We start from the raw sequence: 24,634 nt of genomic DNA, 5'->3' as shown, positions 1-24,634 counted from the left end.
TGGCCACCCAAGCCAGCTCCATAGCCAGACAAAGGGAGGACAGCAGCTGTCTGCCAGCCTGCTGGCACCAGCAGGGCCAAGGCGGCTTCGGCACTGCCTGCTGGCAGTCTGATAAGGTCACTGGCCACTAACCCAGTTGGCAAGCAATGGGGAGAGAAGAAGAAACATCTGCTCTTTACCGCTCAGGCATAAAAGGTGCTGTCAGTGGGTGTACTCAACCCGCAAGCCGCTGTAGTAGGTGAACTGCATCCTTCCAAAGATAGATCCAGGTCCTGACCCCCGATACCTGTGAACGTGACCTTATTTGGAAATAGGATCTTTGCAGATGTAATCAAGGCAAGGATCTCAAGAGGAAGGAGATGTCCTGGATTTAAGCTGGGCCCTAATTTCAACAACTGGGAGAGAAGGGAGGGGGAGATTTAAGAGATTGGGGAAAGAAGGCCACGTGAAGACAGAGGTAGGCAGGAACTGGAGCAAGGTGGCCACAAACCATGGAACACATGGGGCCACTGGAAGCCAGAAAAAACAAGGAAGGCTGTTCTCCTACCGGGCATCTGACGGGGCCTCATCCGGCTGTGAAATGCGTTCCTGTGAGAAATGAGGCAGTTCATGGCCCAGCCTATGGCCACTGGGCACTCATGTTCCCAGGTTCCAAGCTAAAGGCTCCCAGGCCACCAATGGACAGTAGGCGGGGTTCCGGTGGGGGAAGGGAGGAGATAGAAAAGAGGAGGATTTGGGACTTCCCTGGTGGTTCAATGGCTAAGAATCTGCCTTGTAATTCAGGGGATGTCGGTTCCATCGCTGGTCAGGGAACTAGGACCCCACATGTTGCAGAGCAACCAGGCCCAGTGCTACAACTGGAGAGTCTGTACGTGGCAACACAGGGTCCCGTGTGTCCAAATAAGACATGATGCAGCCAAATAACTAAATATTTTTTAAAAAAAGAAAGAAAGAAAGGAGGAGGATTTGTCTCAAGGCCCAAAAATTATGAGGCTGTGATGCTGAAACACACAATTCCGAGTTTAATGTTTTCTGGAAGAGCACCGAGGCAGCACAAAGCAGCAGGTGGGCACCCTGCTCACCAGCAGAAACAGAAACAGTTTTTAAAGTCTGACCAGCAGAGGGAGGGATGTATGGACCCCAGACCCCACAGCCAGGCCCGGCGAGGGCAGAGGGATCGGTCAAGACTGGGCATTACCAGATCGTGAGCAGGAGGCCTCCTTTTGGGCCTAGGGCCCAAGCAGGCAGGGTGACCCCGGCCCTGGGGGTTGATGTAGGGAAGTGGGGGAGGGCTGCCTGGCCAAAGTCAGCCAAGAACTAGAGCACCAATCCAGGCAGCGCCCCCACACCCCGCTCAGAGCAGAGGCTCTGACACCGGTGGTGGGGACACACCCTCTTTCAGAGGCTAAGCTGTGCAGGAGCTCTGGAGACAGGCAGTGGGGAGCCTTCCAGTCCCTTCGAACTCTCCCCTGCTCTGGGGCCCAGGAAAGCACCCCGCTGCATGGTCTTAGGCTGATGGTCAAAGAGGTTCCACGGGAGGGTCCTGGCAGGCTGAATGCTGAACCCTCTGGGGTGTAGGATTATGAGAGGGTATATGAGCAGGTTTTATTGAAAATATTGTGCAACCATGAGAGCTGCTACAAAACCAAAGACCCTTGAGCCTTCCCTAGCTGACCCATTGGAGAAGAGGGACAGAAAGCCTGTGCCAGGGTGGCAGGCGTGGAAGCCCTGCCCAGGATGCCAGGGTGGGGTGTGGGGGGTGCTGGTGAACACAGCCACGCAAGGATGCGTGGCTTGTCTGGGTTGTACTGACCTTTGCTGCTCAGAGAACCACCTGCTGCCAGAAGCCCACGGTTTCTAGTAGACTGAACAGCAGACTATTCCCCCAGTAAGAGGCCAAAGCCGAGGGCGTGGCTGCCCCTCTGAGGAGCTGACACTTGCCGCCCAGTTCAAACCCCCTCACTGTTGTGGCTCAGAAAGACCAGCTGAGCCCCTGGGCGAGGCCACAGGAATGTCCACAGGATGTGGACATCAGTCCAGCTGTCCCCCAAGAAGGTTTGTATGTGGCCTAAAATATTAAGCCAGTAGTTTCCTCTCTAGTGGATACTCTCGGCATCCACTTTAGATCTTGTCTTACCAGGAGCCTTCCGCTGCCTAAAGCAGAGACGGCCCTCCTGGGAGCCAGCGGGGCCGGCGGAAGACAAAAATAACAACTGCCTCCCTCTCTTTTCATGGTTTACTTTGCTCCTTTCACAACCTTTAGAACTGGCTTTATTATTCCCAGCAACTGGAGCAAGGGTGGCTTGCTCTGGGACACCCTGGTGCGTCGTTGTCGTGGGGCACATCGGGGGAGGGTCTCACTCAAGGACATGTACACAGCGGGGAACTCCCATAGCACACCCACCTGGTGATTGCACGTGCGGACACAGCAAGGCTTGGGACCACCCAGCCAACGTTGCTTCCCGCTCCCGTGAGGGGCGTCATGTCGAATGCCAAAGCAGGGTGGCATGGGGGGCCTGGGAAACCCGGGTGCAGGAGGGGCTGACCAGGAGTGGATGAGGGAGGTTCCAGATGGTGGGGGGTGGGGTGGGGAAGATCCAGCGGAGCAGGGCGGGGCACAGGGAGAAGGGGAGGTGAGCCTGTGGCGATGGAGGCTGGCAGGTGGCTAGGGCTCGTTGGCCGGCTTGACCAGGTAGCCGCTGAAGGTGATGTAGGTGTCAAACTCGTCGCTGAAGATGGCGTTCTCCCGCTCGCCCTTGAAGAGGCGCACCCACACCTCGTCCTGGTCCCGCAGCTCCAGCATCAGACTCTGACTCTGCATGATACTGCGGTCGCTCACCTGCGCGTACAGGATCACCACCTCCTCTGCGTTCTTCATGATGTGCAGGTACGTCTCCTTCTGGTTCCAGGTGTGCACGTTGAGGCTAAAGAAGTAGATGCCGGGCACGTAGCAGTAGAATTTCCCCGTGAACATGTTGAAGTGGCTGTAGAGGTTCACGAACTCCGTGTCGAAGATCACGGTCTGGTAGTAGTCGTTGCTGTGCAGGGGCTTCTTCCGGCCCACGGAGAAGGCGGCGTAGTGGTTCTTGCAGCGGTCCCCGGGGGCCCCCATGGACCCTTTCTGCCCTTTAGGTCCCGTGTGGCCCCTGGCACCCACGGACCCTGTTTTGCCATATTTGCCTTGCAAGCCCCGGTCTCCCCGGTCGCCCTTCTCACCTAAACAGGACGGGAAAACACACGGTGTCAAGCAATCTCAAGGATTCTTCTCTTTTCATCCAGAAGCAATCAAAATTTTTTTTTCTTCCTTCTGGAAAATCCCTGCAACGTAAAGCATTTATCCAAAAGCAACAGGAGCAGCGGCCAGGCCCATGGCTCTCTCAAAGCAGATGAACTGCAGACACAGGGCCCCGGGGATGTAGGACCCGGGGCCGTTTGGCTTCCCGACTCTGTTGTGCCGGGCTGTGCAAGGTGATGTGCTGCTCGCAGGACCGTGACCCTGAGGCTTTCGGTGCAAATGCAGGAGGGGTGAGACCCAGAGCTGCCCTGAGGCTTCTTCTCCCGTGGTCCTGTCCCCAACCTTTCCTCTTGGAAGGGGACCAGAGCCTCAGAAACAGAATTCCTTCCTCCCCCCAGATGACAGCATGCTTCTGCTCAGTGCCCCAAGGGAGCCATCTGCCCCTGCCCCTCCTCCTCCCTAAGTCTATCTTCTGCCCCGCCGTCCGATCAGGACAGGGCAGCGCCCTCTCTGCTCCCCAGGGGAAGGTGCCCTCGGCTGGTCTCTGTGCCTGACCTTTCAGGATGGTGATGTTGATCTGCGGCACCGGGATGGCCTGGTACACAGGAGTACCAGGGTCACAGCAGCGGAGGCACCGAGAAACAGGGGCTTCCTCGTCCTGCCTGGGGCCGTATTTTTCATGCTCTTCTTCATCTCTAAGGGAGTAAAGACATCACTGTAAAAGCCAGGAACTCTCAGAGCCAGGAACTCTTCTCTGTCTTCTGCTAGAGAGTCTGGGCTACCTGACTCGCCTGCTCTCAACTCAGATGTCTGCATTCTTGCTGTGCTCTGTGCTCAGTCGTGTCGACTCTTTGCGACCCCATGGACTGTAGCCTGCCAGGCTCCTCTGTCTGTGAAAGTCCCCAGGCAAGAATACTAAAGTGGCTTGCCATTTCCTTCTCCAGGGGATCTTCCAGATGCAGGGATTGAACCTGCGTCTCTCGCGTCTCCTGCATTGGCAGACGGATTCTTTACTGTTAGCGCCATCCAGGAAGCCACATCTTCCTCCCAGATGTGCTGCACTGGCTCTTGGTGAACTCTAAGGGCCTCAGTGAAGTTTCAGAAAGAGCCCCTGCCCTCCGTTAACTGTAGTGACCGTCATGGAAATAATGATAACAAAAACAGCAACAATTTGAGGGCCTGGCAAGATGGAGGCTCCATGGGAGAAATCTGGCACCTCTAGGAGGGGTCTCGGGATGACATGACATGGCAGCCCTTGAATGAACATCCCCTTCACGTATCTAGGGCTTCCCTGGTGGCTTGGACTGTACAGAATCTGCCTGCAATGCGGGAGACCTGGGTTCGACCCCTGAGTTGGAAAGATCCCCTGGAGAAGGGAAAGGCTACCCACTCCAGTATTCTGGCCTGAAGAATTCCATGGACTCTATAGTCCATGGGGTCGCAAAGAGTCAGACACAACTGAGCAAATTTCACTTCATTTCACTTCACTTAACTTGGAACTCTGACCTCCAGGATTCTGGAAGACACTATGTTAAGCTGACTTGTTTGCAAATGAGAGGGCTCAGCCAGACGTTGTGGGATTCCTGGGAACTGCAGCAGCTGGAGACTCTACGGTCCTGTTTACAACCTGACATTTGGAAAGGGGCTCCTGAGGATCCCGGGGAGCAGCAGCTCCACGCTGCCACCTCCCGGCATCACACTGCACTGCACCGTGCTCTCTGCTTGCAGCTGTTCGGTTGTGACAGCACCATCTTGGAGGTGGCACAGTCCTCTCATCAAAGGGTCAGCCCCTTGTTTTACTCCGCTCCTATTTTCAAATCACAGACAATCCAGGAAAAGGATTTCTATGCCCTAAACTCAGCCACCTACAAGCTCTAGGGGCTTCCCTCATGGCTCAGTGGTAAATAATCCATCTGCCAATGCAGGAGACTCAGGTTCTCCTGGGGAAGATCCCCCGGAGTAGGAAATGGCAACCCACGCCTATGGTATTCAATACCGAAAAAACAGTATTCTTGCCTGGGAAATCCCATGGACAGAGGAGCCTGGCGGGCTTCAGTCCATGTTGGGGCGCAAAAGAGTTGGACACAACTTACCAACTAAACAAGTCCTAGACCCTCAGAGGAAACCCTGCCCCCACCTCCCAGCAGAAGTCTCCACAAAGATTCCATGAGCCCCACATATAAGAAGTGTCCCAAATTGACAGCCCTTCACTTCTGCTTGTCCCTAGAGTCTTCTCTTTCCAAACCCTGTCCCCAGCAGCAGCAGCAGCATGACCAGCATGACCAGAATGGGACCCTCAGCCTCATTACAGATGCTTCTCTGCTCCATTCGGAGAATCATGCAGTCCTGAGGGGTCAGCCCAGTCCACCAACAAAGTACTTCCAGGACCTGGGCCCTTGGCTCTCCTCACTTCTGGGACCACTGGCATTTTGAATGCTCTCCTGGAATTCATCTCTTTCTTGCCAGTTCATTCCCCTGGGCAGAATTCTTTCTAGAACACCATGAAATGCAAATCTCTCCACGACTCCCCTATAGATGAAGCTCCAGAGAGATCCTTCCCCACCAGGCTCATCCCATCCTCCCAGCCTCTACCCTCCAACACTGGCTCCCACTACTCAAAGGACCCACTAGCCTTACACAGTCAGACACTGGAAAGGTTGCCCTTCACACGTGTTGCCCTGGCTGCCAGGCAGCTTCCCCTGCTTCTGTGCCTGGGATGCTCCCCCAGTGACCTTCAAGACCCAGTCACTTCTCCACCTAACTTTCCCCCACCCTCCACATCCACCTTGTGGACACACTTGTACTGCAGAGCCAGCCTCACTGAAGTGGGTCGTGCGTGTCTGTCCCCCCACAGCCTTGGAGTTCCTGGAGCCCAGAGACTGTGTCATCGATGTGTATGTCGGATGACCAGCTCAGTAGCAGCACTTGATTAATGTTCGTTAAATGAAAAGAAGGAGGACGAGGAAGGGGAGGAGAAGAAAAGACAAAGGTCAAGAATGCGGTTGTGTGTGTGAAAGGGCGAGTCACTCAGTCGTGTCCGACTCTGCGACCCCATGGACTGTAGTCTGCTTCTGTCCATGGAACTCTACAGCAAGAATACTGGAGTGGGGGGCCATTCCCTTCTCTAGGGGATCTTCCCAACCTATGGATGGAACCTGGGTCTCCTGCATTGCAGGCAGAGTCTTTGTAAGTCTGAGCCAGCAGAAAGGCCCAAGAATGATGTTCCTTTGCCCCAGACCTATGCAATTCCAATATATTCCAAGACAGCCCAAAGCCTTGAGTATCAAGTCAGCCCAAAGTTGACTAGTGAAAAGTGCTGATAAAACTCAAAGCCAGCACTGGGTGTCTAGGACCTCTTGTGTGATGAACAACATTTCCATCAGTAATCCTAAGCGTTTTATGTATCCCTACAAAATATCCCAAAGATCCTAGAGTCTGTGTATCACTGAAGGCATATGTATATGAAGTGAAGTGAAGTGACAGTCGCTCAGTCATGTCTGACTCTTTTACGGACTATACAGTCCACAGAATTCTCCAGGCCAGTACTGTACTGGGTAGCCTTTCTCTTCTCCAGGGGATCTTCCCAACCCAGGGATGGAACCTAGGTCTCCCACATTGCAGGCGATTCTTTACCAATTAAGCTATCAGGTATATGAAGACAATGCCATGAGGAAGAAATTCATAACTTTTCAAGGAAAGCCGCCACTTCCCGTGTCAGTCTTCACCCATTGTCCCCCACCTGGTAATGTGATCAGACAGCAGGGTGGTGGAGATGCACTCTCGGTCTAGCAGCGTCCCTGCCTTCTACTTCCAGGTGGTGCTTAGAGCTCTAATAGATACTCTCAAAGGACAGGCGAGAATGCAAAGAAACCAAAGGCTGGGGTCGGGGGGTGGCATGTTCTTTTTTAAGGATGTGACTGCAGAACCTCAGGCAGACCCATATTCCTCTGGGGCTGGAATGAGGCTGGGTTACTACCCACAGTTGCAGACAACACGCCCGGGTCACTGAATGGAGAAATGCTGCCTCCGTCCTCCAGCTCCTCAGCCTCAGCCTCTGCCCCTTCTCTGGCCGTCAACAGCACTCGGGGGCGCCCGGACTCGGCCCTTATCCCCACCACTGAGCCGGAGCTCCGGCACCCACACCCGATGGCCTCACCTCTCAGCGTGGTCCATCGGCGGCTCCCTGGTCCCCTCCTGCTCCTGCTGTTCCTGCTGCCCATGGGGCACTCGGCCCAGCACCAGACCACAGGCGAAGGCCAGCAGCAGACAGCACGCCAGCGCGAGTCTCAGCCCGCGGGAGCCCATCTTCCCGCCGAGCCCTGCTGGGGAGACACACGGAGGATGTGGGCTGGAAGAGCCCCACGGGGAGAACAAGCCCATGGAGTTCGCCCCAGCCACCACTCTGGGAGGTGCTTCGCTGCCGCTCCTCCTGGGAGGGTGATCATACACTCACACACTCAACACATTCGCATACCTAGCTACACACTCCCACACACACACACAAACCCCAGTGCATGTTCATGCACATACACACGGGCCCACACACACACGTACTCACACCCTCTCTCACACAGACAATACGCACTCATGCACAAATACACTCCACACACACTCAAGACAGTACACTTAAACACACTCAAATCCATACTCTTGTGTTCATACTTGCACACTCAACACACTCGTGTATACTCCCATGCACTCACATGTGTGCACACTCAGGCACACATGCATGCCCACCCCCAACATGCACTCTCTCAGCACACTCACAAACTTAATATGCACAGACTCGCACATTCCACCCTGGAGCACCCGGCTGCCTGTGGCCGCTGAGCTCTGCCGAGCACCCCCATGCCTCCCAGGAAGGAGACCCCTCAACCCTGAGCTCTGAAGATGATTGTGTCTTGACCGTGTTAGGACAATGAGCAAAATCTGGAATGAATTTGGGGGTCCACTGTGCAGTGAGTCTGCCCCAGCCAGCACCGTGGGGGCCGGTGTGCAGGAAGGTGTCAAGTTGCTCTCTGGCCACCAGGTGGCCCACCAGTAAGTGTCCTTGAGCATCTGATGTGGGGGTGGGGGGCGAGTCTGCCCAGCCCCAGAGGGCACTTATTGTCACTGAAGCCAGCTCCATGTCTCTCCAAAAAGCTCTGGACAGGACCCTCTTCGTCCAGGATTGAGACAGTCCTTCTAGAAAGAGCTGACCACTGGGGTGGTTCTCAGTGAGCCCACTAGGGGGCAGTGCTTGAGCTTAAAACAGACACAACATCTCACCTGTTTCTCACTGTCAGTTACCACCCTGGCTAACCCGGGCCAGCCATGGGGTTTACACGCCTGTGGAGTCAGGAGTCACGTGCACCTCGGCTATTTCTGATGGCTGGAAAACCTCCCATCATGGAAGGGAAGACGGTGGTCAATCCCAACCCATTTTGTTCACCAAAACATACAATTTAACATGGAAAGTGCTGACGAGGACACTAAATTGGACCCTCTGGACTGCACAGCGAAAGGGCTGAAGCTGGGGGAGTAAGAACACCTACTCCCCTTCTCAGCCAGGCTGGAGCTGGGAACCAGGCCTCATGGGGGACGAACAAAGCATCAAACAAGGAAACAGCCTCAGAAGGTCCTGTCTGATTTTCTGATTTTTCTTTAACTCCTCTTTTCACGTCTAAGGGGAACGAAAATACTGAGAGCGAGTTCTGTTTTTCTTGGTAATCGTCTATCCAGGTGAATGCTCCCTTCACGTGTCTTGGGCCTCTGTGGACGTACTTCACCTCCCCTGGTTCAGAGACCTCGCAGCCCCGGAGGGCACGACCCTCTCATTGTGCTGACTCTCAGCTTCGTTCTTTCTTCTGTGTGTTAGTGGGCTCACTGTTTTAGCTCTGAAGACAGAATGCTCTGGCCCTGCTGGAGCCCCATGCCAGGTCAGGAAAACCTGGGGGAAGCAGAGGACCAGCACCCAGAGCCAAGGGAGCTGAGGCTCCCAGTGGGTCCTCGGAGACATGAGACAGAGCCAGGAAGGCTGGCCTCCGCAGGAACCCCACCCCCAAGCCCCCAACCCACACTTCCACCACCTCTTCAATTCTCTGCATACCCCCATCCCCTGCAGTGGATTAGCTGGGCCCGCCACCTCCACATTCTCTACCTGCCAAGAGTCAGGGCCCAGAGACCTTCCCAATGACCTAGAAACTGGTTGGAACCAGTGCCCCCACTCAAAACGTTCACGACCTCACCTCCATTTCACAAAAAAAGTTTGTACTTATAAGTGTAATTCGTAAAACGCATATTAAAAGAATCTCTCCTGGACTTTCCTGGTGCCCCAGTGGTGAAGACTCCACCTGCCAATGCAGGGGACACAGGTTCAATCCCTGGCCCGGGAAGATTCCGCTTGCAGCAGGGCAATTAAGCCCGTGCACCACAACACTGAGCCTGTACGCTGCAGCTACTGAAGCCCACATGCCTTCGAGCCCGTGCTCCACTGACAACTGCCCCAGGCCCGGTGCTGGGGATCACTAGAGCATTTCCATTCATCCATACAACCCTGTGGGTTTGGGTTCCTTCTGAGATTACTTCCTCATTAATAGGTTTTACCCTATCAAAGGCCTCAGATGGACCTGCAGGGAATCCTTTAAGGAGACAATATTCATTCATTATTATACCAAATTTACCAGTGAAGAAGGGCTTCCCTGGTGACTCACATGGTAAAAAATTTGCCTGCAATGCGGGAGACCTGGGTTCAATCCCTGAGTTGGGAAGATCCCCTGCAGAAGGGTATGGCAACCCACTCCAGTATTCTATCCTGGAGAATCCCCATGGACAGAGGAGCCTGGCGGGCTACAGTCCATGGGGTCACCAAGAGTCGGACACAACTGAGTAACTAAGCACCAGTGAGGAAAAAATGACATTGAAAAGTTGATTAGCCTAAGGCTGTCCAATTTATAAGCCGTGGGGGCTGGATTTGAATTCAACAGGCTGCCTTCCGATCACATCAAAATCCTACCCAAGACCCATCCAGGTGTTTCATATTCCTCCTGAAGGTCTCCCAGACCCTGGTGCACGCCTGTGTGCTAAGTCACTTCAGTTGTGTCTGACTCTGTGCGACCCCATGGACTGTAGCCCCCCAGGCTCCTCTGTCCATGGGGATTCTCCAAGCAAGAATATTGAAGTGGGTTTCCATGCCCTCCTCCAGGGGATTTTCCCGACCCAGGGGTCGAACCCATGTCTCTTATGTCTCCTGCATTGGCAGGTGGGTTCTTTACCACTAGTGCCACCAGGAAAGCCCCCCAGATCCTCAACTGGAACCAATTCCCCGTGCTCTTTGCTGTTTGTGCTTCTCATATTGTCTCATTCTGCAAAGAGTTTTTCTTGGCTGGGAAGTTTCTGCACCGCAGACCCGTGACCTCCTCTGGGCCTGGGACATGGTCTTGTTCATCTTGGATCCGCCAAGCATCCTGCAGCACCCTCCGCTCAACAAATATTTGTCAGATTGAATTCTCCAAATTTGTTTATTGCCCTATTTCTGTATTTCCTCTGTTTTTCCTTGGCGCCTTGATAATTACTCTCGTTTTCCTCTTCAATGCCAAACTTGCATCACTTGAAAGGAAAAGAGATTTTCCTTTCTTTAAACATCTTTTCCCCCCAGAATCCAAAGTAATATACAATTCATTTGGGGAAAGTTGGAAAATAACAGCAAGAGGAAGGAAGGAGTTATCTTGGATTCCTTTGCCCCCAGGGTCCCTCAGCCTGGGCACCGAGGACATCTGGGGCTGGATCAGCCTTTGTCGTGGGGTAGAGGGAGGGGGAGGGGCTGTCCTGTGCTTTGCAGGATGTTTAGCAGCATCCCTAGACTCCACCCGCTCGATGTCATCAGCATAGCCCTACCCCCAGTTGTGACAGCCGAAAACCGTCTCCAGACTTTGCCACGTGTCCCCCAGAAGGCAGAAATCCTCCCAGTTGAGAATCAGTCCTCCACCCCCAATGGAAGCACCCTTCTGCACGTTGGTATGTCTCTTTCGAAGTCTAGAAAGGGGATTTTTCTGTACCTGGGTCAGAAGAGACGGAGACCAGGATGCAGCCCGTGAAGGGGTGGTGATATCGGCGGGGGTGGAGCCGTGATGGCCCGGCAGTGTCGGAGGCGCCAGGCGGACTGAGAGAGGTCAGCAGAGGCTGGAGGTTCTCCTCAAGGACCTCCTCTTTGGAGCCAAGGCAAACCCAGATTGAAACCTTTCCCTCTTCGCAACTATCTTCAGAACCATTTCCCCAAGTCCCACAGCAAAGTCAGCATCATGACTATGATCATTTTAATCACTTTGGGGCAAAAAAACAGTGTTGCCCAACTTCCAACCAAACTTGGCTCTGGCCCACTTTAGTGATTTCCAGTGAAACAAAGTCCCCTGCAACAGAGGGGGTGTGGAGCCCAGAAAGGTGACTCAGGAGAACGTGCTGTGCTCAGTGAGGCAGGTCTGGGAAGCGACCCCCAGGACGCCTCGGCCAGGGATGTGTAACCCTTCTGAATCAGGTCCTGCGTGGTCCAGTCTCCTGGCTGCCTTGCGGTCAAGGCGTCTGAGGTCGATTCCAACATGACTCAAGTTCTGGACTTGCCCATCCCAAACCCTGCAAGACACTCAGTTGCCAGATTCCATGGCAATTCCATGAACATCTTTTTCTACCACTCACTCCCTCCAGGACCTGTGGCTCCTCTTCTCTCCCTCAACCCTCCCCATCACCCTGCAGCTTAACCTCCTCCCCTCTTCCAACAGTAGGTGGGAGGGGAAAAGGAGGAATTGGGTCAATGGCAGGGTCTGGAGGAAGACAGGAAGTGTGAGAACACTTCCTGGTTAATTATTTTTATCTTCCAGAGCCCCAGAATGGATGTGTGGTGAATCCTTTAAGGAGAGGATTTTCATATACAAGTCTAAGTTTCTTTGTATCTGTTCAAAAACCGGTCCCAGCACTTTGGGGGGCCCGCCCACTTCCAGGGTGTCAGCCAGCATTCTGATAGTGAACTCCCAGCCCTCAGGCTACACATATTTGCCTTGTGGCCACACCCAGCTCAGTGCCCTTGGACAAAAGCATTTTATAACCATGGTTTTCCCTCTTCCCTGATCATCATCGGGTAACCAGCTGCTCTGAGAGGGGAGAGAAACCCGGGATCTCCCTGGATTAGAAGGAATTTAGAAGACAAGTCCAAATGGCCTGTGTAGCTCAGGAATTGCCTCTCAGCAGAAAACTGAACACAGCCATGGTTTCCTGGATGCCGGTGATGCGCACAGCATCAGGCAAGAGCTTGGGAGGCAGGGATGCCACTGCAGATTATAAACACCCCATAACCTCAAGGCGATTACCAGCCAGTGAAGGAGACAGCCCAAGGCAAAAACGGCAGATGTTGACTCAAAACGAGACATTCTGGAGGCTTCCTGGGTGGCTCAGTGGTAAAGAATCCGCCTGCCAATGTAGGAAACACGGGTTCAATCCCTGATCCAGGAAGACCCCCCGTGCCGCAGGGCAATGAAGCCCATGCACCACAACTGTTGAGCCATGTGCTCTAGAGCCTGGGAGCCACAGCTACTGAAGCCCGCGGGCCCTAGAGCCGGTGCTCCGCTACAACAGGGGCCAGGCAATGAGAAGCCCACGCGCCACAACTAGAGACTAGCCGCCATTCTCCGCAACTAGAGAAAAGCCCACTCAGCGACAAAGAGCCAGCACAGCCAAAACGAAACAAACTAGAAATTTAAAAAAGATATTCATCTACAAAAAAAAAAAGGAGAGAGACATTCTAGGCCTGTGCTGTGCCCTGCAGTAGCCACCAGCCACCTGTGGCTATTTCATTTTAAACCAATTAAAATTAAAGAACATTCTAAGGACTTCCCTGGCGGTCCAGTGGTGAAGACTCCACACTTCCATAGCAGGGGGCACGGATTTGATATCTGCTTGGGGAACTAAGACCCCGCATGCTGCATGGCACGGCCAAAAAGATAAAATAAAGGAAAGATCATTCTAAATTCTGTTCCCAGTCACACTAGGCGCATTCCAGGGTCTCAATGGCTACAGGGAGCTGGGAGCTACCATACTGGAGGGCAGAGAACAGAACATTTCAATCACCGTAGAAAGCTCCACTGGGCAGCTCAGTCCTATTAACATGAAGTTGGGGGGTGGGGGAGTAGGAAGCATGAGCAAACAGTGGGCCAGAAATCTGGGAGTCATTTAGATGCCTTCCTCTCACATGCCCGCCACACTGAATCAGTCACCAACCCTCCTTAATATCTCCTGAAGGACTCTGCTCCTCTGTACCAGCTGACGCTTTCCAGGAGCTCTGGCCGGGCCCCAGACCTCAATTTACCCCCAAGACAAATATCTTCGTCTGGCTTTTCTAGGGCCTGGACATCAATCCCCAAATTTCACACTCATCTCCCAAGAAAGCTGGGCCTAAGATAGGATGTCTTCCCACACCTAATGTCTTCTAGGTAAGAAGGCGACTTGACTCAGCATCCAATCAGAGCCTGTCTCAACTCAGCATCATCCATCCCTCAGCTCAGCAAGCGGCACATCTGCTCCTGCCCCCCTCTCCCCTCCCTGATGATCTCTCCACCAGAAAGGAAGCCCTGGAGCTGCCTCTCTGCTTCGACATCTGGCGGAAATTCTCCACTTGAGATGCTCAGAGCTCTCCAGCTGCTGCAAGAGGTCCCCTGGACTCAGATCCTGGGGTGCCCAGAAAGAAGAAAGCCCCATATTGGGGTGTCCCTCTGGCCCTGATGACCATCAGGATTGTCTAACACGTGGCATCTGCTTTCCTTCCCCAGAAGCCATTCATCACACTCATTTTCCACTTACCAGGCTCCTCCAGTGATGGGCAGGAGGGAGGCAGAGTGACGTCCACTTGATAAATGACGTTTGCTCACCAAACCCAGGAACTCAATTCATATCTAATTTTCCCTTTTGTAATGGGGCAGCCCCAGCTGGTCTTGGGCCCTCTCTGGCTTCCTCCCAACACGCTAGAGGAAGCAGCGGTGGGGGATGGGGATCCTTTATTAAAGAAACTCCAGTCAGGTAAAGAATTAGCCTGCAAAGCAGGAGATGCAGGAGACACGGGTTCAATCCCTGGGTTAGGAAAATAACCCAGAGGAGGGCATGGCAATGTACTCAGTATTCTTTGTGTGTGTGTGTGTGTCTCCCTTTAAAAAAAAAAATTACTTATTTATTTAATTGGAGGCTAATTACTTTACAATCTCGTGGTGGTTTTTGCCATACATCGACATGAATCAGCCACATGTGTACATGTGTCTCCCCATCCTGAACCCCCCACCCACCTCCTTCCCTACCCCATCCTTCTGGGTTGTCCCAGAGCACCGGCTTTGACCCACTCAGTATTCTTGCCTGGAGAATCCCATGGACAGAAGAGGCTGGCGGGCTACAGTCCATGGGGTAGAAAAAAGCCAGATGCGACTGAGCACGCACGCATGCGCCGGTCAACTGGGGGTAAGCTGAGCCTTTCCCAAAAGATGAAGGCGTCCTGGTGCCCATCTCCCTCGCTGAATCTCTTTCTTCTCCTTTTTCCAAGAAGCTGTTCTCTGGTTTAGAGGAAGAGGGTTTATTTTCTTAAGGTTTGGGGGTTTATTTGTTCCCTCCAAAGCCCAAGGCCAGGGATGGCAATGAAGTCTTCCAGGGCTACTTGCTGATGAATAAGCGAGGGCTTCCTTTGTGCTGACTTGGGACCAAACAGCCAAGGTAAGACGGGCCAGGCCTCCTCCCCATCCTGAAACATCTCCATCCTCTCCTGGGGCAACTCTCTGTGCCTAGACCAGAAAGGGCTCACCTGGAGCTGAGAGCAGACACTGCCTAAATCTCTGCCCAGGCCCTGCAAACAAGGAGACCACGTGGGCCGCGGGCGGCGGGCCTTCGGGGGCACCTGGCCAGCCCAGCCTCCCCAGTGCAAACAAAGATTTCCTTGACTAGAGCCCTGTCCTTAGATCACCTCCCAGCTGTGAGGCCTCGGGCGGCAGGCTTGCCCCCGCTTTGAGAACCGTGCGAGAGAGAAGAGCCACTGACAGCTCGTGCTCGCCGGAGCCCACGCCGCAGGTGGCCTGGCCCCTGGCCCACTGCCCAGCAGTGGTGACACCCTCAGAGGGCTGACCGCCCCCAAGACGGAGGGTGGGAAGTAGCTGGGAATTCCACGGCCACCGCACTATCCCTTTTACAAGCAGCACAACCGTTTTCAATTTTCTGGGACCTGAAAATCACTGCCGTGTTTTACAGCCATCTCCAGGGACGGGGCAGGGCGGGGGGAGTTTGGCAAAAGGTAGAACGTTGTCCCACATCTAGTGGCTTCTAAGTCAAGAGTGTAATTTAGCTCAGCATCCAACAGTCCCGCCACCTCCCGATCCAGCCCAGACGGCTCTGGCTCTCGTGTGCGCTGCAGAGCGCCTGCCGGAGATGACCATCCGCCTCTCCGCCCCTGCTCCGGCCCACCCTGTCTCCCAGTGATTACCCTGCGCAACCTCCCCTTTAGAGACAGGTGTTTTCCAGGCTGTATCCTCAGCTCTCAGCCCCTCTCACTCCAAACGCTTTCTGCCCGTCTTTTCCTGTATGATGGCTTCAGCAGATGGGTCCTCGATCCTTGTCCCCAGCAGGCGTCCCTGACCACCAAGCTCTGGGCCTGTGCTCTCCACAACAGTAGTGTCTGGCCCCTGGAGCCAGATACATTAATGACAGCTAAACAAAGTGAAAATTTCCGTTCTCCGTCACTCAAGCACATCTTAAGTGGCTCCCCTCCTGGACAGCACAGCTGGGAGGACACGTCCATGGTTGCAAAGTCCTATTGGACAGCGCTGGTCCGGACCCAGGTGTCCAGCTGTCTTCAGACCAGGTCTCCTCAGTCTGTCGTAAGATGCTCGAGCCCCTTGTTAGCTTTCTGTCTTCTCTCTCAGCCCCCAACAGCCCTGCTCCTACTCCTGCACGTACAGCTGTTCACACAGGGGCCGCAGGCTGGCACCTGGGAGACCCCTGGACCCCTGCTTCTCCCGCACCATCACCAGGCCTCCTGAAGGTCTTCTCTCCCCGTCTAGGCTGCCATCACCGCTTTTCTCTCAGCCCTGCATTTGTCTCGTCTCTCCTCTGCCTTCCAAACTGCTTGCCAGAGGCCACTTTCAAACCTGCACATCTGAATGCCACCCTTGGCCCCAAAGGCTTCCCACGAAAGTACAGGAAATGTTTAAACTTCACCATCTATCTCCCGTCTCATCTCTGGCCCCTCATCCCCACCCCTGCACCTGTATCCTTCACGCCAGCCACCTAGAGCCACTGGAAGTCCCAACAGAAGTCACACCACGGTCTCATCCTCCATATCTTTCTCCTGCCACCTTCCCCGTTGCCGTGTCCTTCAGACCCCAGCCTGATGCCACCTCTTCCAGGAAGTTTCCTCCCCCAGCATCTGGCACAGAGCGGCTTTCTTGTCTGGTCCCCTCACAGGCCAGGAGGTCCTCACACACAGGTGATGCGTTTTTCACAAGCATCTCCAGGGTCTGGGGTCTGACTTTCAGTACTGACTGAATTCCGCACTCCCTTTCAGGCCTTCTCAAGTAGCAGAGCCATCGTCCAAAGAGGACTCAAGCCAGTGTGTTCAGCTCTGTCTCTAATTTGGAATGTGGGTGGTCTGCAGTAGGGGGAGAAGGGAAGTGGGGAGAGTGACCAAGGACACACTATTATGTGTCATCAGAATGCGGAATCCTGGTGTGACCAGGTAGCCGTCTTTGCCTCAAATGCTCCTCTTATCAGCACTCAAAGCCTTCTACTTCAAAAAAAAAGTTACGGGCTTCCCCGGTGGTCCAGCAGTCAAGAATCCACCTGCCAGTGCAGGAGACAAAGGTTCCGTCTCTGGTCCAGGAAGACCCCACATGCCATGGGGCAACTAAGCCTGTGCACCCGGGTGCTGCAGCCACTGAAGCCGCGTTCCTAGAGCCCGTGCACCGCGAGAGGAGCCACCATGAGGAGAAGCCCCTGTACCTCAACGAAGAGCAGCCCCCACTCACCACAGCTAGGGAAAGCCCACGAGCAGCAACGAAGATCCAAAAAGAAAAAAATTTAAAAGAAAAATAAGAGTTGCAACCCACTGCCTCCATCAACCAAAGTTACAAACCACCTCCGAGATCCTGCAAAAGCTGTCTAATCAAATGACGGTACATCCACACAATGGAAAGCTAAAAACGAGGTGGTTGCTCAGGGCGACAAACTCAAGCGCCTTTAGCCATTGGCCGTGGTCTGGGCTGTACTGTCATAGGGAGGGGTGGAGACTGCAACAACAAGGAAACACATGCTCCATTTAAAGGCATTTAAATAAACAAATCGGAGAAGGCAATGGCAACACACTCCAGTGTTCTTGCCTAGAGAATCCCAGGGACGGCGGAGCCTGGTGGGCTGCCATCTATGGGGTCGCACAGAGTTGGACACGACTGAAGTGACTTAGCAGCAAATAAACAAATAAATGATGCTGGGAGGTGGGCAACCTCAGCCAGCAGCACTAAGGACTGACCTCTGTCAACAGATGAGTATTTACGGGCATGAAAAATGTTCATAAAATGCTGATGAGTTTAAAATGCAGGTTGAAAACAAATGTACATAAGAACACATCCACACACGCACATACAGTAACTGCAGAGACCCAAAGGCCACCCACCTGGCTGCTGACAGCAATTATCTCCGAGTGATGAAAATATGGATGTTTGCCATTTTCTTATTTTAGTATCTCTGGGGTTTTCCCCTATAATAGTCACATATTTTTTCACATTAAGTACACATTATTTTCCACTTAGAAAAATGACAAATAAGCCCCACTCTGGGGATTGAGAGAGCATTTTGTTTATTCTGAGGAATTTGAGTCTATTCAAGGGAGAGGAGAACGGGGGAGGGGCTTGGGGACACTGTGGCGAGTTTGGGGCTCAAGCCAGACTGTGTGGAATATAAATTGTCCTCGTGTTAAAGTCCCACGTTCTTTCGTAAGTGTGTGTTGAGTGTCTGCTGAGCACTGGGAAGAGGGCTGGGTTCTAGCAATGTGATGGAAAAAGAAGAAGACACAGTGCTCCGATCAGGCAGCAGAACCCTGGAGTTACCGTGGGTACTGGTTATGCGGGAGAATGTGCCGGAGCGGGGCTAGAATCAGGCCAGCCGGAGAGAACACGTTCTCTAGAAGCAGGGGATTTGTTCTGCCTTTCACACACCAATCACTGGTGACTCGCTACTGAAGGAAGCTGCCTGCAGCCATCAAACAGGAGGAAATGGAGAAAAACCCATGAGCCCATTGTCAGGCATGGTCAGGCGCGTTAATGGGCCCGTGAGCAGCCCTGTCCATTACCAGAGATTGCTTCTAACAAAGCTCTACCGTGACCACTGGTTAACCACCTGCTGCGTGCTGGGCTCTGGGCACATACCTTACGGAGGCTACTGCACTTGACCCCTACAGCCACTTCGATTTCTCCAAGGAACAAATGGGCTCAGAGTCAGGGAGTCACCGCTCAGGCCCTGCTGTGGCAGGTGCTAGAGCTCAGGTGAGACCCAGGTGTGCCTGACAGCAGAGCTCCTGCTGCTGCGCCTCAAGGGGGCCTCCAGGAAGAAGCCAGGTAGGATGGGCTGGTTCTACCAAACCACGGTCCAGCGGGGGGGCCCCCACCTTCTGGGCAGGCATTCACTTGCTTAGCTCACTCGGTTACCGTGGGAACAGCAGCAGCAGCCCCGGGCCCTGCAGAAATTATCTCCCAGCTGAACCCTCGTGTCCATCCCTCCAGCAGATTGCTGAGGGCCTGTCCCAGGCCCAGCACCATGCAGGGCACTGGGGCATCCCTGATAACCGTCTCATCAAAGTGATGTGCTAAGATCTCTTGGGGTCGTATCTTAACACCCACTGCTGGAGCTGAACTCCTTTGGGTTTAGGCACAGAATCACCAGGAGCCCCCCTCACACCTCAGAATGGAAGGGCATGGGGGCTATGGCCCATTGAATGTACATGTTGAGGGCACTGCTCTTGCAGGGTAGAGAGCAAATGGTGCATGGGTGAGGTCTGGAGGGGAGGGAAGAGGGAAGCCCACAATTCACAGGGATGGTGAACGTCCCATGCCCTCTGATGCTCAGAAGCAAAGGGGTCTGAGGCTGAGTGCAGCTCGCAGAGGGGAATGGTGTAGAGAATTGACTTTGGGGGACTGCCCTGGCAGTCCAGTGGCTAAGACTCTGTGCTGCTAATGCCGGGGGTGCAGGTTCAATCCCTAGTCAGGGAGCTAGGATCCTGCGTGCTGCATGGAGCAGCCAAAAGATAATAATAATAATCGACACTGTGGATGCACTGAGTGTGCCCTGTGTCTGCCTATCCCTCAGAGGTTGCCTGGGGTCAGGTGTGGGGGCCCCAGAGGAGAGGTCCCTGCAGAGAGGGAACCGGGAGAAGAATACAGTATCAGAAGGCAACAAAGTGGAAACGGCAGGCATTGAACTCTAGCACAGCTCCCCAGCTTCCCAGGCCTGGGTCTGCTTGTTCCATGGGATATTCTCAGGGTCTCTTTCTCATAGGTCTACACAGATTACAGTACCATGGGTCTTATTCTCGTGTGAAAGTGTGAGTTGCTTAGTCATGTCTGACTGTTTGCAACCCCATGGACTGTAGCCCACCAGGCTCCTCTGTCCATGGGATTCTCCAGGCAAGAAGACTGGAGTGGGTAGCCAGATCCTTCTCCAGGGGATCTTCCCAACCCAGGTCTCCCACATTGCAGGCAGATTCTACCACGTGAGCCACCAGGGAAGCCCCTTGTTCTCATAACTGTATCTTAAACCGAGGGAGGAAGGGAACTTCCCCGGTGGTCCAGTGGTTAAGACTCTGCTCTTCCTTTGCAGAGGGCATGGGTTTGATCCCTGGCCAAGGAACTAAGATACTGCATGATACACTGTGCAGCCAAAAAAAAAAAAAGGCGGTGGGGAGAAGTGGAAGGTGGGGGATAGATGTCCTGAATGCTGGAAAATCTGAGAGCCAGGGCTACTCTGAACCCCACCCAGATCCACCCATCTCTCACCAGAACTCACTTCAGACTCTTCACAAGCAGAAAGAGCCCAAGTGTTTCCGAGCACACCCCAGTCACCCACCCTGACCACCAGCCTCAGAACCTGCAGGCAGAGGGGCAGAGCCCAGCCCAACCAACGTCTGGCCTGCACCCGCCCGCAGCACCACCAGGGCTGGCAGCCTTCCCAGGCGAGGTCCTTTTCCTCTGCTAGTCCCCAGGGCAGAGGACGGCTGGTAACCAGATGTCCCCACTTGGGAGGGGGTGCAAGGGAGGCAAAGGGTTTGGGGACTTCCCCCAAGTGGGGATCCACCAGTGGCCAACAGCAACATCTGACACAGCACAAGACGCCATGAACCTGGGGTCCACAGGCTCCCCACACCCCCCACGGCCCACCCCGCCTGTCTGCCTCCTTCCCATCCCGCATCCCTGCCCACGGTCTCCTGCTCTGCTCCATCTCATTTCAAGAAAATTTCAAACGAGCCAAGGAGATGGTCAGGCAGGGAAGTGGTCAGACACGGAGGAGCAGGCAGGCCCAAAGCTCTCCTGATGGCCATCCTGAATGAGACAGGAAGCCAGGACAGGACTATGCTTGTGCCGTCCACAGCTGGAGAGGGGTTCACTCCAAAGGCCTCTGGGCAGGCCAGGGACAGCTGGGTGGGCAGTGGGGGGCCTCCCACACCCATTCCGCTTTGAGCTCAGTCCTGGGAAGCAAGCATGGGAAGGATGAGTGGCTTCACAGGGTCTGGGAGTTGCTTCTGCCTCCAACTGCTCAGGCACTGCTCGGTTGCAACCTTGATGAGGACTCAGAGATAAAGATGCCCCCAAAGGTCTCAAGAGCTCCCATGCCTGCTCATGGCACCAAGCCGCTCTCCAAGAGGCAGGAAGACAAAGGTCAGAGGTCACAGGCCGCAGTGGCAAAAGTTTCACCACGGGCTTGGGGAGGAAGGGAAGAGCCAGCGTGCCCACTTCTGCATGTCTGTAGTTAAGCACAGAACTGGTCCTGCCAGGCCGGGGATGCCCAGGCGGCGCCCCAGGGATCCCAAATCCTGGGACCCAGGGGACCGGCTCCCTGGGCTGCCCCGAGAGCACAGAAGGAAGCACCTGGTCAGGCTCTGATGGTCCTTTTCCAAATCCTTCTCACTGTGAGCAGGTGGTCCCTCGCATTGTGGGAGAGGTCAGTTCAAGGAGATGTCAAGAGTCCCATCCAGGAAGCTGCCCTGTCTCATTTGACTTTATGAGAAGGCAGATTTCAGCAGGTAAAAACAGGAAGAAAATAATTAGCCTTAGCACACGTGGTAGTTACACCACCAAGATGAAGTGTCCTGGGATGCCATCGGCCCCACTGAAGGTTGCTGGGCTCTCAGAGCGGGGGGACAAGGCTGCTTCCAAAACGGCCATTTCTCTCTCTAGTAGGTGAGCAGGCAGAGTTACCTTAAGTTGTCAGCAGAGTGTGGGGACCATAACAGAAGGGAAACTTTCTATTCTTCCTCTACTTTGCAAACTACCACCTCTCGCCTATGATCCTGGAGCCTCAGCCACCCCCAACTCCGGGAACAGGGACCCACACAAGGGTCCGGCCCCTGAAGACAAAAACCCAAAGACAAGCTCACGTCCAGTGAGGGCGCCCAGCAGCATGACTGTATCTATGAAATTCTTTTCATCTTTGTTTTGATGGGTAAAGTTCAATGCCAGAATATTTGGTTTATGAGTCATGCTAATTACAGCTGGGAAGGGGGGGTGGGTGGAGGGAAGGGAGCGAGGCACCAGGAAGAACAAGAGAAAGAAGCATGTTCCAAAAGAATTATGCTGCGCTGGTTGCCCTGAATAGGGAGGTTACGTCCCAGGAATGAGGCGGGAGTTGCCTGCAGGCTTCCCGAGGCCATGTCGGCTTTCTCAGCTCCCACCTGCGAGCATGCCCCTCGCTGGCTGGCTGCACCTGCCCCAGACAGGCAGCGGTGTCCTCTGGCTGAAAGATGGACCATCCAAGGCCTCTGGCACCTGCATTTCTCTGTCTTCCTGACCCGCTGCTCACTTTGGCATCCCAAGAGACTCAAGATGAGAGAAGGAAGGGGGAGAGAGAGCCAGAAGAGAGGGCCAGGGTCCCTGGGAAGCAGAACCTGGCTGTCTTGGCCCCAAGGAACTTTCTCTTTGGGCAGCTGGGAAGTAGAAATCTGCAAACTTGAGAAGCTTGGGTTTTCCAGCCTCCGTTTGGAAAGCTGCACATCCTTGAGCAAGTCACATCCCTTCTGGGCACAGAGATGCAGGCCTCGGGTCCTCCACCTACTGCCTCTGGGCAAGCCACAGTCTCTCTGAGCTTATCAGGGATGACAGTGCCATTGGTAGAATTGTTGAGAATCAGCATTTGCTCATTGCTTACTGTGTGGGAATCACACAGATACACACACGCACGTGTACTGTCATCATTTATATTGCTACTACTATTGTTGGGTCATCCCTAAGCTCCTCTTACGCTCAGGTTAAGAAGGAGAGTGGAGAAGGAGGGCGGGAGAGGACAGCTCAACCCTCTGGTCCCCCATCTCCCCTTCACCTGTGTGTTTCAGTCCCCATCTCCCCTTCACCTGTGTGTTTCCGGCCTCTCTGGTCAGCAGGGACAGTGAGCAGGCCTTGTGGAGCATGTACTTCTTGCCCGGCCTCTCCCGGCAGCACACACAGTCAAGTGCCTCTATGTGTGACCTTGCACGTGGGGCTGTCCGCGTGCTTCCCTGAACTATAAAAAGCAAAGGCCCAGCAGCCTCTGAGGACCTCACATCCTCCCCCCGGGGACCCAGGATGTAGCTGGCGGTTGAGAAAACTCAGTTTCTCAGGACACTCCCCATTTTCAAAGCTTGGGAGGAGGAAACTCCTAGTGTGCCAAACTGCCTCCGTTCTTAGAAACCAAGTGAAAGAGAGAAGAGACAGGAACAAGTCACAGGGTGGGCCGCCCCCCCGAGTGGGTCAGCCTGAAGCACGCTGGGGTCCCACGGGAGACACAGCAGCTGTGCACGGCGAGGCCCAGACTCACATGACATGTGTGCCCTGGACAGGTGGGCTCACACCTGTGCTATGGAGATGCCTGGCATTTCGTGCTGCACCGAGAGGCATGTGCCATCCAGAGGCTTAAGGGCAGCTCAGCGACTCCAGCCCCAACCAGGGCCACCTTCGTGATGCCGGCAGACCAGAGGGTCCCCGGGAAAGGGACACCATTTTTTCCTGTCCAGACTGGATCCCCTCCAGGAACACCAAAGCCATTAGATGCAGGGGCCAAAGTCAGCATTCCCTGTTCTGTGTGGGGTCCAAGTTGCCCACAGGCAAGGCTGGATCTCACATGATCCAGGAGATATTGGGGCAGGAGATACTGGGGCAGGAGCTCCCCACCAGGGATAGAGGGGCAACTTGGGTATCATTCCTTTCCTTTTCACACCCGGAGAAGAATGAAGCAATGTAAACACGCCACAAAAATCAAGGGAGGTCCAACCATTCCCAGGGGCTTCCCAGGTGGCTCAGTGGTAAAGAATCCGCCTGCCAATGCAAGACCACGCGGTTCGATCCGTCGGTGGCGAAGATCCCCCGGAGGAGGAAATGGCAACCCACTCCAGTATTTTTGCCTGGGAAATCCCATGGACAGAGGAGCTTAGCGGGCTACAGTCCATGGGGTCGCAAAGAGTCAGGCACCACTTAGGGACTAAAACAAACAAACAGAACCAGTCATTCCCAACAGCATCTGCCACGGAGCCTCCTGCTTCCTGGTCACAGATGGAGACCACGCCACGGCTCTCCGTGGCATCTCCACCAAGGCAGGCAGCAGCAGGAACCCGCACCGGACCCTTCCCGCAACTGGTCTCTCTGCCCCTTGGCAGCAAGTGCCCCCGACCCCTCCCACTATGCTCCTCGTCCGCTGCCCGCCCCAGTCAAGGTACCGATTCTCTGAGTATGCTGAAGACAGAAAAAGGAGCTCCGGGCCCCCCTACCCTCGCCCCGCACAAACACCCCGCCCACCAGGCCACCTACCGCCAACCACCGGCGTCCGGGAGCGAGCTGGCCGCCCGCGTTCTCCCCGCGGCCTCTCTTACAGCATCTCCCAGCGGCGGAGCCTCCTCCCGGCCAGGTCGAGGGAAGACCAGACTTGTCGAAGGAGAGAGCAAGCAGGAAAGAAAAAAAAAAAAAGTCCTCCGGAACAGAGGGCCCCGAAAGTTTGCGGGGGAGGGGGTGGGTGGGAGGGGAGGTGGTGCAGGCAACAGCCGACCCCTTCCCGGCACCTGGATCGCCTGGACTCGGAGGTTTCTTTGGCCAGAAGCGGAAACGCGGTTTCTCGAAAGTAGAGGAAGAGCCGAAGAAAGCGGGACAGACGTGTAAGGAGCAAATCCCGGCCAGATGT

General features: G+C 54.5%; 1 protein-coding gene across 6 annotated transcripts; it reads right to left on the bottom strand.

Moving 5' to 3' along the window:
• Positions 1-999: 999 nt before the first annotated feature.
• C1QTNF1 (C1q and TNF related 1) lies at positions 1,000-24,634 on the bottom strand. 6 transcript variants are annotated; one of them, XM_086356453.1, is made up of 4 exons: positions 24,268-24,634; positions 7,392-7,557; positions 3,791-3,930; positions 1,000-3,216 (listed from the first exon to the last, which is right to left on the bottom strand). In XM_086356453.1, exons 2-4 carry the CDS (start codon positions 7,538-7,540, stop codon positions 2,666-2,668), a joined length of 840 nt encoding a protein of 279 aa, XP_086212579.1. In that variant the 5' UTR covers positions 7,541-7,557; positions 24,268-24,634; the 3' UTR covers positions 1,000-2,665. The 6 variants fall into 6 exon arrangements, with proteins under 6 accessions (XP_086212579.1, XP_086212578.1, XP_086212581.1 ...); XM_086356452.1 differs by having other exon boundaries at positions 7,392-7,554; XM_086356455.1 differs by lacking the exon at positions 24,268-24,634 and adding an exon at positions 22,839-22,972 and having other exon boundaries at positions 7,392-7,554.

The sequence above is a fragment of the Bos grunniens genome, chromosome 19 (assembly GCF_055505025.1).
Source record: "Bos grunniens cultivar Pamir isolate PY7600 chromosome 19, Bosgru_T2T1.0, whole genome shotgun sequence".
NCBI classification, from domain to species: domain Eukaryota; kingdom Metazoa; phylum Chordata; class Mammalia; order Artiodactyla; family Bovidae; genus Bos; species Bos grunniens.
Note: the sequence above shows the minus strand (reverse complement) of the source record. Positions and strands in the feature narration are given on the sequence as shown.